The sequence below is a fragment of the Barbus barbus genome (genome assembly GCF_936440315.1).
Source record: "Barbus barbus genome assembly, chromosome: 6".
In the NCBI taxonomy this organism is placed as follows: domain Eukaryota; kingdom Metazoa; phylum Chordata; class Actinopteri; order Cypriniformes; family Cyprinidae; genus Barbus; species Barbus barbus.
In genome coordinates, this window is record NC_136734.1 from 31931391 (window position 1) to 31945921 (window position 14531).

At 36.9% G+C, this 14531-nt stretch overlaps 2 protein-coding genes and 1 pseudogene across 6 annotated transcripts; all 3 read left to right on the forward strand.

Moving 5' to 3' along the window:
- The first annotated feature begins 443 nt into the window (after positions 1-443).
- On the forward strand, positions 444-8074 carry LOC306870618 (tumor necrosis factor receptor superfamily member 10B-like; annotated as a pseudogene). The gene is made up of 10 exons (XR_013785830.1): positions 444-639; positions 4321-4477; positions 4569-4697; positions 4885-4996; positions 5471-5562; positions 5781-5873; positions 5971-6011; positions 6116-6389; positions 6911-6947; positions 7392-8074. The product of XR_013785830.1 is annotated as a tumor necrosis factor receptor superfamily member 10B-like (transcript).
- Positions 8075-8629: 555 nt separating this feature from the next.
- On the forward strand, positions 8630-11492 carry LOC306870619 (lysosomal membrane ascorbate-dependent ferrireductase CYB561A3). Of its 4 annotated transcripts, none has more exons than XM_079418002.1 (7): positions 8630-8718; positions 9165-9371; positions 9502-9698; positions 9929-10137; positions 10352-10506; positions 10812-10980; positions 11168-11492. In XM_079418002.1, the coding sequence occupies exons 3-7, from the start codon at positions 9512-9514 to the stop codon at positions 11189-11191; spliced, it is 744 nt and encodes a 247-aa protein (XP_079274128.1). In that variant the 5' UTR covers positions 8630-8718; positions 9165-9371; positions 9502-9511; the 3' UTR covers positions 11192-11492. The 4 variants fall into 4 exon arrangements, with proteins under 4 accessions (XP_079274128.1, XP_079274127.1, XP_079274129.1 ...); XM_079418001.1 differs by having other exon boundaries at positions 9165-9275; XM_079418004.1 differs by having other exon boundaries at positions 8643-8718; positions 9335-9371.
- Positions 11493-12075: 583 nt separating this feature from the next.
- Positions 12076-12387, forward strand: LOC306870621 (histone H4; the record flags this gene model as incomplete). The annotated part of the gene is made up of 1 exon (XM_079418006.1): positions 12076-12387. One exon carries the CDS (start codon positions 12076-12078, stop codon positions 12385-12387), a length of 312 nt encoding a protein of 103 aa, XP_079274132.1.
- Positions 12388-14531: the final 2144 nt, after the last annotated feature.

Consider the following 14531-nt stretch of genomic DNA (forward strand, 5'->3'; position numbering starts at 1 on the left):
ACTGTCACTCAGCAATCATAGTATCGCACTGTCACAGTCAACTGTCTGCTAGATAGCGCCAAACTGACAGAAATGCCCTTGCATTTCGGAAATTGATAATAATGATTACGACACTGTGTGCGTTCAGAATGCACGCGAACGTGAAGCATCCTAAATTCAGATGCGTGGTTGAGATGCGCGAGTTCACTCACACTGGGTTCATGACTGACACCAAAGTTTACACGGAGAAATATTATATGGCCCTAATTACCTCATAAAAGAAAACTTTGAAATATTTGAAGTAGCTATTCAACACAAAGTGAAGCTTGTAGGCGATTCAGGTGGCAACCAGGTTGTTTTGCGAGTTTATGAATCCCACTATAGCGAAGGCTTCATGAATATTAATTAGGTCATGTAACTGGACGCTAAGAAACTTATTCATATTCATGAGCTAGGCCTCGACCATAGTAGGATTCGTACAGTAACTTCTCTTGCGGTTTGTTCTGGTTTAAAGAAGCGCTCAATTCCATAAGACCGGAAGTTTTAAACAGCTAAATACACAGAGGTGCGCTATCAGTAGGATGAGACATGAGTGTTTTTCAGTTTATCCGGAGAAAGTGACACAATGATTTGACTACTATGAGATACATAATTTTCTGGGTAAGTGAATCCAATATTTATTTAATTTGTCTTATACAGTATATTTCCGTGAATGTCGGTATAGAGAAAGTTTAAAAGTTTAGTTTGCTTCATGACGCGTTAAATTGAGACGTGTTTGGACTAGTCGATGGCGATAAACGACCTGGATACAGATCCTTGTCGATTAAAAAAACCCTTAAATTTATAGATAATTATTTTAAATATAGATAACATTAAGACCAGTAGGCTATCTCTGGATCAAGATTCAGAGAAACTCGATCACTCTCCAGATACTCAAACGACTGTTTTAACATAGAATGACAATGATTTTATTTATGTAAATGTATATAATTTTAAATTAAATAAGATTTGGACAATTATATATACAGTGTTTTGACATAACATGGCAATAAAATCCCATTTACCTAGCAGGGCAGCTCATTGTCTGACTTTACTTAAATACTGAAGATAATTTCCAAAACATCAATACCAGTACTGAGAAGGTACTGTATGTGAAAACGTCTTAATAAAACAAAAGCAAACCCTTCAACTCTAGACCGATAGGAACCTGAAAGTCTTTAGTTTCTAACAAATATAAACAAACTTATGCCAGAGACATAAATTAAGTTTTACAAACCGAATTCCAGAAATGTTGAAACATTTTTTAAATTTGAGTAAAATGAAAACCAAAAGAATTTCAAATCACATGAGCCAATATTTTATTCACAATAGAACATAGATAACAAATGGTTAAACTGAGAAATTTTACAATTTTATGCACAAAATGAGCTCATTTCAAATTTGATGCCTGCTACAGGTCTCAAAATATTTGGGACGGGGGAATGTTTACCATGGTGTAGCATCTCCTCTTCTTTTCAAAACAGTTTGAAGACGTATGGGCATCGAGGTTATGAGTTTCTGGAGTTTTGGTGTTGAAATTTGGTCCCATTCTTGCCTGACATAAGTTTCCAGCTTTTTTTGCATTGTCCTGCTGAAATACACAAGGCCTTCCCTGAAATACACGTCGTCTGGAGGGGAGCATATGTTGCTCTAAAACCTTTATATACCTTTCAGCATTCATAGTGCCTTCCAGAATATGCAAGATGCCCATACCGTATGCCAGGGGCGTCGCTGGGAATTCTGGGTCCTGTGCACTGATTTTGCTATGGGGTCCCCCCGCGATTGCAAAACCACATTCAGTGGGGGTCGCGATGGCCCCCCCTCGCCAAGGGCCCCTGATAGTCTGTTCTCCCTGCCGTATGCACTTATGCACCCCCATACCATCAGAAATGCTGGCTTTTGAACTGAACGCTGATAACGCACTGCAAGGTCTCCCTTCTCTTTAGCCCGGAGGAAGGCCTTTCCACACTGAAAGTAATGCAAAACATCACAGACGAACGGTGCTCTCACATCAAGCGCGAAACGATTATTCCCCTTCTGCTAATTCACACCTACACACTAGGTGGCGCCAACCAACAATGCATTTTTCCTCAGATACGTATCTCTTATATGGATTTCACATCGTCCACTGCTCAATATACAGCATTAAATTAAGATAAACAAAGTTTGGTTCTACACCAGAAACACAAACTATCTATAATGCTTACAAGAATAGACTACATCCTAAAATATAATTAGAAGTACAATTAGCATTGTAGTGTTTGGACCAATCAGACACACAATTTTGCATTTGATTTAACAAATCAATTAGTTATTAGATTAACAAATGAACATCTTTGGAATTCTTCACTCTTTAACCCGGAAGAACATGATCGGGAGTCCAAAACCTTGAAACCATTAAGACTTTCATCTGAACTGCATTTCGGACACGTCACAACCAAGCAATGCAAGTATAACATTTAACTAAACGAAACAGAGGTTTAGTATAAGTTATAGACCCCGTTATGAATGGCGCTGATGGTTTTACTCAGGTGGTTAAATGACTCTTTCCATAACTGCATTCTCTGGTTTTCCTGATGGAGTGATTGTTTGTTTGTTAGACTAGTTTACGTTAGTGTTTAGTTAATAAAACTTGTTTGCACAAATTACATGAGTTTCTGGTTCTGCCTTGCAAATTAAATGTCTCTTAACGGTTTTGACTCTCGCTACATGCTCTAATGCATTAATAGGAAAGTATTTCCTGTGGCCAAGGAAATATCCTTTCTTAGAGTTGATACGAACTTGCACTGAATGTTCGCTGGACGGACAGATCAGTTGATGGCAAGTTAATTCTGCTACAGTTATTACTGTCAGCCGATATAAATAATTGTAATTAATCATAATTAATTGTAATTATTTATATACAATTCCATTTTAAGCTAATTTGCTACAAGCATCAAGCTACACTTGAAAATGTATGTAATTATTAATGTATTTGCTTACCCACTTTAAACCGTCATCGACTGCTTGTAATAACTTCCGACTGTGATTTATAGTTGATTTTGATTCTATAATAAGCAGACACATGCACTCTTTGTATGTTTAATAATGCTACGCTGCTAATAAATCTGTTCTCAAATACCAACGTTAACAAGAACTTAGCATCCACTCTCTTCTCTTATCCAGGATACTCTTCTTAGGTGTTTGTTTACACTGGTTTTCGAAACAGCGCCACCATTCTCACCCTTTTGTGCTCCGGTCACGTGAACCTAGCTCAAATCATGAAATTGATCATCATCTTTGCGAAATTGAAAAGATTCGTCGGACTGGTGCGAAAAAAAACATTCACATTTTCGGTGCGCGAATGTTTGCATCCATAGAAATCTATTGTTTTATTCCAGCATGTCATTGCATCCGATATTCGTTTTGCTTTTTCTCTCTCAGTGTGGAAAGGCCTGGACACGGCGTCTGTGCTTTCCAACAAGAATGTCAAATTTGGACTCGTCTGACCATTGAACACTTTTCCACTGAAACAGTCCATTTTAAATGAGGCTTGGCTCACTGGACCATGTTCACATACGACTTCCTTTTTGCATGATAGAGCTTTAGTTGGCATCTGCAGATGGCATGGTAGATTGTGTTTACCGACAGTGATTTCTGGAAGTATTCCTGGGCCCATTTAATAATGTCATTGAAGGAATCATGTCGATGAGTGATGCAGTGTCAGCTGAGGGCCCGAAGACCACGGGCATCCAACAAAGGTCTTCGCCCTTGTCCCTTACGCACAGATATTTCTCCAGTTTCTCTGAATCTTTTGATGATGTTATGCACTGTATGACATCATCAAACTTCATCATCTTTACTTCTGAGAGACGCTGCCTGTCTAAGACTTCACTTTTATAGCTAATCGTGTTACAGACCTGATGTCAGTTAACTTCATTAGTTGCTAGATGTTCTTCCAGCTGAATCTTTTCAAAATGTCTTGCTTTTTCAGCCCTTTGTTGCCCCCGTGCCAACTTTTTTGAGACCTGTAGCAGACATCAAATTTGAAATGTCATTTAGTGGATAAAAGTGTAAAATTTCTCAGTTTAAACATTTGTTATGTTCTCAATGTTCTGTTGTGAATAAAATATTGGCTCATGTGATTTGAAAATCTTGTAGTTTTCATTTTATTCAAATAAAAAAAAAAAAAAAACGTCCCAACATTTCTGGAATTAGGATTGTACACCAATAAGTGTCAGTATACGATCCAGGTGTCAGATTATTGACCAGAAAAGTCTTTATTGCATGTATCATCTTTTTAAATGTTTCTTCTTTGTGTAGATTTTGTTGTTACTAAATGCCATACATGCTGCTAAAAGTCACTTGGATCTGGCCTGGGCTCAAGGATCCATTAAGAACAGATCAAGCCGGGATGTTTCCTGCAGAGAGGGCATGGAGTATGAACATAATAACATCTGCTGCCTGAACTGCCCTGCTGGTGAATGAGAATTTTTTTTTAATCCTTTTATTCTGATTCGACAATGTTTTCTTGTGTGTGTATTCACATTCCAATGTCTCATCTTTTGCAGGAACATATGTGAAAAAGGCCTGTCTTACTCCTTCAGAAAAAGGAGTGTGTGAGCCATGCGAGTTTGACAGATACACTGAGCATGACAATGGACTGTGGAAGTGTTTATTATGCACCAAGTGCCGTATAGGTAATTCTGTTATTTGGAAAGTTTAATATTGTCCCATACTGTGAAGTCTTTACACAAATTCTTGTAACAGAAAACCTCTAAGGTTATCCAAGCCAAATCAATATTGTGTTCACACAATGTTCGACTTCTATTAGACATATTTAATTCTAAACTGCATACTATTTGTGCACTTTCGTTACTTCTGCAGATCAAGAAACCACAGAGAAATGCACAAGTATCCAGAACACACAGTGCAAGTGCAAACAGGGGTCATTTTGTTTACTAGACCAAGCATGTGAGGTGTGCAAGAAATGCAGTAGGTATGTTCTAAATGTACCCTTTCATTAACACTTGTATATATTGTTTCGGTCAAAAAAAGTGTCATGTTAATCAAGCTGGATCACTAGTTGTCCATGAATGTTAAAGGGACAGTTCACCAAAAAATGAAAATGTGCTTGAAAATGTATTTGAGTTTCTGCCATATTTGATGTGCTCTACTTATGTATGTGTGTTTATCGATGTTTTAGTGTGAATAAAGGTTAAATCTGGTAATCAAATAAAGCAAACATGTCTCTTCAGAATTAAATTGAATTGGAACAGACTGATTCACATGGAAGTTTTTAAAATGTAAAAGCCTTTAATGGAAGAACAGAAAAGTCTCAGGTTTCATTAATTATATCTTTCTTTGTGTTTCAAAGATGAGTAAAAGCTTTGGAAAAACATGAGGGTGAGTAGTTGATGACCAGTTTTTAATTTTTGGGTGAACTCAAGATCATTTCTTTTGTCACAACCAGATGCAAAGAGGATGAAGAGACTGTAAAAAGCTGTACAGACATTTCCAACACAGTTTGTAGAAAGAGAAGCTCTTTGGGCAGCTCTAACTCAGGTAGTAGAAAACCCTTCTTACCCCATAGCCCAATGAAATTAACTGTATACATACTGTTCTAGATGATTACAGCTGATCAAATGTAGTATTTGCACAAGTAAAGGATATTATAATTGTTTACAGAGACATTAATCCCAACATTTTCTTTTGAGTTGTGTATAAAGACATTGCTTCCATAATGTGTTTCACATAGTGATTACATCCTATTTGTCCTACAGTGGCTTTCATTGTTGTTGTGGCATTCAGTGCAATGCTTGCATTCATTGTGGGTATCGTCTACTGGACAAAATCAAAACCAATTAAAAAAGCAGGTAGACACATCCTGAAATCTTTCCTCAGTTCTTCCTATATTTTTTCTTATTTCAGTTGTTTCTTTATTGCTTATCACACAGTCTTCTTCAATTACAGTAACATCGAGAAGTCCAAGGGAAATGGTTAGGATCTGTATGGTAGGTAAACAAAATGTAGTAAGTACATTTCTCAGCTTTAAAAAACCCCACAGAAACTACACGGTGCATGTAACCACCCAGAAGACATCTTTCTTGTCCTGCAGGGTGACAGTCAGGAGGTGAATGAGGAGAGGCAGAATGCCCACAACTCCAAGATGGATGACTCCTCTCAGCTCCAGCCATTCCTTGAGCAAAACTATGCGGTGGGTACCAACATTCCTGCTTCAGCAGAGACGGAGAAAGACAGGGGACAGCCTCCCCAACACCGCCAACTCTTCACAAATTAGCCTGGCTATGTCTGCTGTGCCTAATGATCTCCAGTTCTGCCACACTAACCAGCCTCCAAGCTCTGCCACTGCACAGCAGCCTCACACTTTGGTGAGAGATGCAGCTTTCTTTGTCTTAACACCATTTCTACGATCATAACCATCTTAGAAGCTTAATTCTCTGCTCCTAAGCCTAAATGCTTTGCCTTGGGTAATGTGTGGGGACAAGATAACAAAGCTTGCTTTCATTCAGATTTTTGAAGTATTTTTGTTCTCCGTTTTAAATATTTAACCGAATGAGGGATGCAATACTAAAGTAAGATTTTTCTCAAAAATGCATCTGATGCATAGTTCATAATTCTATGTATTAATACTAGTTAATAGATATTGGTTGTTGTGGATAGGGCAAGTTTGGTAGACTGCAGTTAATTGATTGAAACGTGTTATAAGCCTCATATATAAAATCTCTGCTCTGTTGGTTTGTCAATCTTTTAGTGTCGTCTTGGTCAAAAACATCATCAAATAGCACTGAATGTTTAACATAATTTCTGCTAGTTAATACAACCTGGAATGATCTCTGCTGTAACTGTTTCACTATGCCTATAAGATGTTAAATTCTTCCATCTCTTTTAGGAAAGAGTGTCAATAAGAAGACTTGTTCCTTTAAATGGTAAGGCCATACTTTTTCCTTGCATAGTTTTAGGTTGTTAATTTTCAAATGAGCTTTTAGGGAGACTTCACCCAAAAAAGGAAGTATGTCATTTACTCATCCTCAAGTTGTTCCAAACCAGTATGAGTTTCTTTCTTCTGTTGAACATAAAAGAAGATATTTTGAAGAATGTTGGTAACCAAGCAGTTGCCATTGACTTCAATAGTGTACTATTAAAATATACTATACTGTAGAAGTCAGTGGTGACTGTTTGGTTACCAACAACATTCCTCAAAATATTGAATAAGGAATGTTTATGCAGTAGCAGAAAGAAACTCATACAGGTTTGGAACAACTTGAGGTTGAGACATACCTTTCATTTTTGGGTGAACTATTCCCTTAAATTAACATTCCTAAAAATTATGAGTTGTGCTGCAGTGTTTTCACTCTGTCTCACCTTTTCAGGAGAAGAATCGTTGAAGAAAAGCTTTGATTTCTTTGAAGAAATGGATGTCCACTATCATAACAGATTTTTCAGGTTCATTGGACTGAGTGATAATTCAATCAAAAGTGCAGAGTCTTTTTTTCCGGAAGACAGAGTTTATGAACTGTTAAAAATCTGGATGGAAAAGGAGGGACTGAAGGCAGATTTCAACAGTCTTATTGAAGCATTAATCTATTTAGACCAAAGGCTGTCAGCAGAAAGTATCATTGCAAAGGCAATTATTAATGCTTACTTTAAATATGAAGATGAGTGACTGGAAGCATGCAAATATTGTCACCACCTTAGTGTCCTCAGTGGGCAAAGGTATTCTTTAGATTTTTATACTGTGCATTGCTTACCTCATGCAGTATTGTTTCCCAATAATTCCATAATGTAAAGTGTTTCACTGACATAATAATTATGTTGGCCAATCGTGTGCAATTTTTTTTTTTTTTAGATAGGATGCTATGCAGCTGTTAACAAACGTTAGTTACATTTGAGAAAGAAAAAAAAAAAGATATTTAAGACTCCTAATATTATGAAATGTGTAGTGTTAAGTGCATTTGTTTCCCTTTTGTATACAAAATTGTGATGCATTTATCTTGAATAAGATGTTTACATATGATTATTTTGTGAACTAATAAAAGCAATTCATATTTGTTTCATATTCTGTTACTTTAAAGATTTTTAAAAGTATACGAGTATCTAAAAACTGTATTTCAGCCTGCTCGCCACCAGAGGTCACCTGAACTCCTGGAAAATAGGGATTTCAACCTCAAACCTTACAAACGGAATAGAGAGGATGAAACAGAACAGAGAGAATAGAATTCTCCGAAAAGCTGCAAACCACAGCAATACAGATGAAAATACATTATACTAAACGACATTCAGGTTCATTGTAATGCAAATATATGTGGGCTTTTGTGCACTGTGGTGATGTAAGTGTGCAAAATCCATAACTTGTGATAAAACAGAATTCATAATTTTGGGATATTTGTCTTACCTAGCCAATGTAATAGTTGTGGGAAATGATCTGCAGTGGGGAAAAAGGGCATTGCAACTGGACACTAACCTCGCAGCAAAGTTTAATTTCCGTTTAAAGACAGATCTCATGAATCTCATAAGGAAAGAATATCACTTTTGGGTCTTTTTTATACTTATGTCGTCATATTGTGGGGTGTTTTGTCGTGAATTAGGTTGTGTTCACTACATTTCCCATGCCGCCTTGCGGTTAAACAGGAAATGATCATGACTCGGCAAGCAGAGCTGTTTTTCTCAAAAACATCATAAGCTTCGTCCGTCGTTAAAGTTAGTATACATTGGTTTTCTCTCTAGCATGACATCAAGTGAAATCACATTATCTTATGTTAACAGTCAATGTTGTTATTTTAATAGGCAATATTGAAGTAGTTTGCGCGAGAACCTCGTTTGTTTTCGAGTGTCCTCATACTGGCATTACGTCACAGAAAGGAAAAAATATTTAACATACAAACGACAATAATAATGTAAAACTACAAAACTTTAGAAATAATAAAGCACTCCATAAGCATATGCATTAATGCTTATTTTTAGAACAATTATTTGTTACATTGTTTCCTTGCGTCATGGAAGTCATTTGAACAGTTCTCTATTTATAAACTTCTCTATTTGCACGGTATTTGAGTGACATAATGTCCAATTCATCCTTATTGCTAGTCCCTTTTTGCTGTTCCTCATTTCTGCTATTGTTTGTTTGCCATCTGGTCTGCTGGCAGATGAAATCGAAAATCTTGATGGGGAATCATGGAAAGAGGAACTGAGATCAAAAAAAAAAAAAAAAAACACTGTCACGAGGCTGTTTGAAATTTGTAAGACATCAGATAAAGGTATTGTACGTTCAGATGTGCTTCTCTTCTAAAAACGCTTGTTCTGTTTAAAATTAAAGTTGAAAATCATTGGACTATTTGATTTTGAGACATAAGGTAAGTTCAATATTAGAAAATGGCTATTAATGTTCCTTATGTCTTTGTAAACACCTCTGTGATTAATACATGTGTTAGGTAAAGTCAGTTTCTCAAGCTAAATAACTTTGCATGTGCATTGTCTCTGCAGCACTCACAGGATGAGAGGAATCGTTACATTTTACCTAACCTATCTGCTGTGCCTGATGTTGGGGATCACATGTGTGGCATTAGTAGCTCACTGGAATTACAGCTACAGAGGTGGATTTGCATGGGACGGCTCAATCAAGCAGTTCAACTGGCACCCGGTCTTCATGGTCACTGGCATGGTGGTGCTTTATGGGAATGGTAAGATTGATTTCAGTTTTATTATGGCTTGTGTTTCATGCTATTATAGCTATAATATGATAACACTACATTGCAAAGATAATATGTTGTAAAAAGTGTGTGGTTGTTTTATTGTTAGATTTAAGTTTGGCATGATACATTGAAGTATCATAATATTTGGGGCATTTTTTTTTTTTAGTTTAACAGACTTTGTGACAGTTGTCATCAGTGTCTTTTCCTCTGTTAACCAGCGGCTGTAGTGTACCGTATTCCTCTGACGTGGGGTCACAATAAGCTCCCGTGGAAGCTGTTACATGCTGGGCTTCTGCTCCTTTCTTTCATTCTGTCTGTTGTCGGGCTTTGTGCGGTGTTCGACTACCACAACGCAAATCACACAGCCAACCTCTATTCCCTCCACAGCTGGGTGGGGATTTGTACCACTGCGCTTTTTACTGCACAGGTGAGTATCATGTTGAAAATTGTTTAGTACAGTTAATAAGAAGTTTAGTAGTGGATAAACAATGAACAATGTGAAACTACATTCTCAGTGTCCAAAATGTCTGAAAGAACAGTTTCTTTCAAATATTTTGGATACATAGTTTCACATATTTCATATGTAGACGTTGGACAGCAGTGTTAGAATTAAATAATTTTTTTTCTGATACTTTTTCTAGTGGGTCATGGGTTTTACCGCATTTCTCCTACCCTGTACTCCAATGACGGCACGTGCTCTTGTAAAGCCAACTCATGTTTGGATGGGAGGAATCATCTTGGTACTAGGCATTGTGTCCTGCATCTCAGGGATCAACGAAAAACTCTTTTTTGCACTGTAAGTGATCACACTACATTAACTGAGTTGTATGCATTAGCTATTGCAGTGAAGATCTGAAGAACTTATATTTAACTTCATTATGTATGGCTGTTAATCTTCATGGAGCGTTTATTGCTGTGCTGATTAGATCTGATCATGATCAATCTGATCTGATCTCTATGCTAAAATTAGTGTTTTAAGTTTTGAGGTATGAGGTAGAAAGAAGAGGGTTAAAAAACACATACTCATAAATGTAGAAATCACAACAGTGTAATGTAATGTAGTCACGGCAAATGCGTTGTTCTTATTGGTTCTTTCCTCAGAAAAGGAAACACCAATGGGACGCTGCCTTATTCTGCGTTACCACCAGAGGCAATAACTGCAAATGCATTGGGAGTCATCATTGTAGCATTTGGATTGGTTGTTTTGAAAATCTTATCCAATCAGATATGGCAGCGTCCTGAGCCAGGCTACGAAGAGGGCGTTTACCAGGTAAAAGACAAAGGATTTCATTATGTCTTTGTTCTTTGAGTTTGGTGTGCTTAATATTGTTATAAAGTAATGTTAATTAGTACTAACCTCACTATTTTCATAAATTAGTAGTCAAGCAAGTATGCAAAGAGTGATGTTTTTTTCTGGAAGGATTGGTTTGATATTGTTCCCTTGCTCTCATTTTCAGCCACTGGGGTATGATGGAAGCTGATGAGCCAAAGCTGAAATGTCTAAAAGCTAAATATTATCTGCATTCTGATTGATCTGCACTCTTCAATGGAATCAAAGTGCCCTGACGTTACAACCATTCGTCTTCCTATCCTAATTATACAGAGCGCTGCAGTTTACTGCAAATCTCTTTATTATGTTTTATGTGATTCTGCTGCTGCTGTTGATGTAAAGCATAAAGAAATCGCTGCTTGATTGTCAGTGGTTTGGGCTTATTTATTATCTGAGAAGAATTCTATTACAAATGATTAAAATAATTTCATTAAACACGCTGTTTGCCTCTGTGAATGTCCTCTTTGTTCGTTAAACCGGTTCAAACCGGCTGGGAAGGGCAGTCAAACCAGGGGCAAATCACTACGCGTCGTCATCAGCGAATAACCAATAGAAATCGAGGCTGTCTCGCACCAATCAAAACTTTCGGCTGAGGTGTATGAAATTTACATATCTCTAAGTCCAGTCAGTTATTCTTTGACTGTGTTAAATTTACGCTCTAAGACAACAATGTACTGTAAATCCGCACTGAATAAGGTCACAAAATGAATGTAATTAAAGTATTCAGAAAAACTTGAAGGCATTCTACAACATAAGACATAAGCAGGTCAATCCTAATTACTGAAATACCACAACATAAAGAATAGCGCGCTTGAACGTGTATATTTGTCTTTTATTCGGTTCCATCTATAATTAAATAAAGAAACTGACCTATTTCCCTACTTTTTCTGCATTGTTACATCAGCCCCGCCCGCAGTGGGGTTGTGGAGAGCATGGTTTCCACTAGGTCCGCTTGTAGGATATACAAGTCAGTCTTTTCCAAAACTCCTCCCATTTCGATTTCATTGTTGTTCGTTGAGTGTTTCGTTTGCTGTCATGTCTGGCCGAGGAAAAGGTGGTAAGGGGCTTGGGAAAGGTGGTGCAAAACGTCACCGCAAAGTTTTGAGAGATAACATTCAAGGAATTACAAAGCCAGCTATTCGCCGTTTGGCGCGTCGTGGTGGTGTGAAGCGTATTTCCGGTCTAATCTACGAAGAGACGCGAGGTGTACTAAAAGTGTTTCTTGAAAATGTCATTCGCGACGCCGTGACCTACACCGAGCACGCCAAGCGCAAGACTGTGACCGCTATGGACGTAGTGTACGCTCTGAAGCGTCAAGGCCGTACGCTGTATGGTTTTGGCGGTTAAATTTGACCCGGACCGGATTTTTCAAAAAAATAAAAAGGCTCTTTTAAGAGCCGCCCAAACATCCATTTAAAAGAGCAAATTAATGTCATAATGCACTTTCTTTTTTACAATAGCCTATGTTCCCCACAACACTTTAAGCCGTGTTTTAATTAATCACTACTCGTGTATTAAAATAGAACACAAAAAGCAAGTCGTTTATGATCATGTATTATTCATTATTACATGAATTCGTACTTGTTCTAACTTTATGATTTTTGGTCATGAATTAATTGGTGATCGGATAGAAATATCAGTAAACCTTTTGATATTTTCACATTTACTCGTAAATGTACCTAAACTACTAATTATAATGTTAATTAGTAAGTTTGATTTTAATAGTAAATATGAATATGTCCTTGAACATAAGCAATAAGGCACTAGAAGTTGGCTGTATAATGGCTAAAGGCGGTTGTCAGACACATTGTTACTGCCTTTATAAAACGATTGCACCATAAAAATGATTGAGTACCTTCGTTCTAAAATAGTGCCTGATATCATAAAGCGTCCCGTTCCTATCTGTTACATTCTACAACATCGTCCTATATCACTGCACAGGACCGATAGCGGATGGTTATTTTGTTGCATAACAATGTTTTATAATGTCTGGGACTTTTTATTTCAAGCAGAGGAATTGCGCTTAATGAATCTGCTTAGTAAAATGTTTAATAAAATTTTAAATCCCAACAACACACATAGTTTTGGTTCCTTGTCGCTGTCGCCTCTGGCTTGCTCAGTTGGGGACACTTCATTTATTAGCGATTATGGTCAATTTGATTTCACAGACACTATTTAAACTAAACTGAGCTAGACAATGACATCACTGAATTCAGTAATGAAATGCCTTTAACTGAAAATCGTATTATTATACATTACTTACACTCTATCCTCCAATTTGATACTGTTAAGTGCTTTGACACAATCTGTATTGTTAAAAGCGCTATATAAATAAAGGTGACTTGTAATTTTGAATTTGAATTTTTTTCAATACACAAACAAGGTGTATGAGGCTTGCTAAATTGTGGCCTTGGCTTGAATGGCGTTTTATTAACATAATTTTATTAAACAAACTCATTAAGCGCCATTCTTTCACAGGCAGATGTAACAGAAAGCAAACAAACATAATCGCTGGGCTTGAACAAGTCGAAGTTATCCCTCAAAGGACAACTTACTGACCGATAACTATCCGTTTTTACGGCAAATTATCTATTAATAAAAGTCGTATTTATCACAGAAATTAGTGCCCTGGTAAATGTTTAATATTTCTTAATTTAGCCAAGAGTCCATAAGCTTTCAGGTATAGGCTACATTAGCCGAAGTGATCAGATATGCTATTGAAGTAGGCTAGTAGCTATAACTACATACAAAACGCAATCTTCAAATTTCGCCGAAAAAAGAGTGAAGATTTTGTCTCGCGAATATATGAAATATTTCATACATGTGTGTGACAGATAAAAGCAATAGTTTTATTGTTTAATGTCGATCAACATCACGCATAATGCATGGAGTTCTCCACAGGGCAATGAAGACGTTATTAAACCTTTTCGGACAAAAAGGCCTTTTTATAACCACTAAATATAATTATAAGAATAATTAGGTGTTTGTTAGTATTAAAATGTTCATACATTCATCAATACAACATTATACACTAAACTAGCTTCCGTCTGTTATGGCACTCCTCGACTGAGGAGAACACTTTCCCTTTAGACAACGCAAGCACTCATTTTATTACTAACAGGCAACGTCTTTAAATGTGTAATGTTGGGAATCTTGCTTATATATAAGTTACTCGAATCATGTACTGGATGTACAGATATGATTATTAATAGATCATTGTAGAAAGAATCGCCGTGAGATTAGGGGAGCCTGAAATGGCGACAGCGCTGATCTGTGTTACCTTCACTAAAGAAAAACGCTTCAGATTTTTATTCCGTGAGCTTTCTTAGTCTAAAACCACCACAAATGTGTAGATTAGGGTCTTCTCTATGCAAAATGTCCATCATTTTAGTTATGCTTTTCGAATTTTAATATATAATCTACTAAAGAACAGAGGAAGTGCGATATTTCCCGCTTCGACTCGCACTAAATTTGGCCGCGTTTTTATTATT

What these genes read in the sequence shown, in the direction of transcription:
- LOC306870619 (XM_079418002.1), top strand. Translation starts at nt 9,512, where the DNA reads ATGAGAGGAATCGTTACATTTTACCTAACCTATCTGCTGTGCCTGATG. An exon ending in GAAAAACTCTTTTTTGCACT is followed by an intron (nt 10,507 to 10,811) that starts GTAAGTGATCAC and finishes TTCTTTCCTCAG; the next exon opens with AAAAGGAAACACCAATGGGA. An exon ending in ACGAAGAGGGCGTTTACCAG is followed by an intron (nt 10,981 to 11,167) that starts GTAAAAGACAAA and finishes TCTCATTTTCAG; the next exon opens with CCACTGGGGTATGATGGAAG.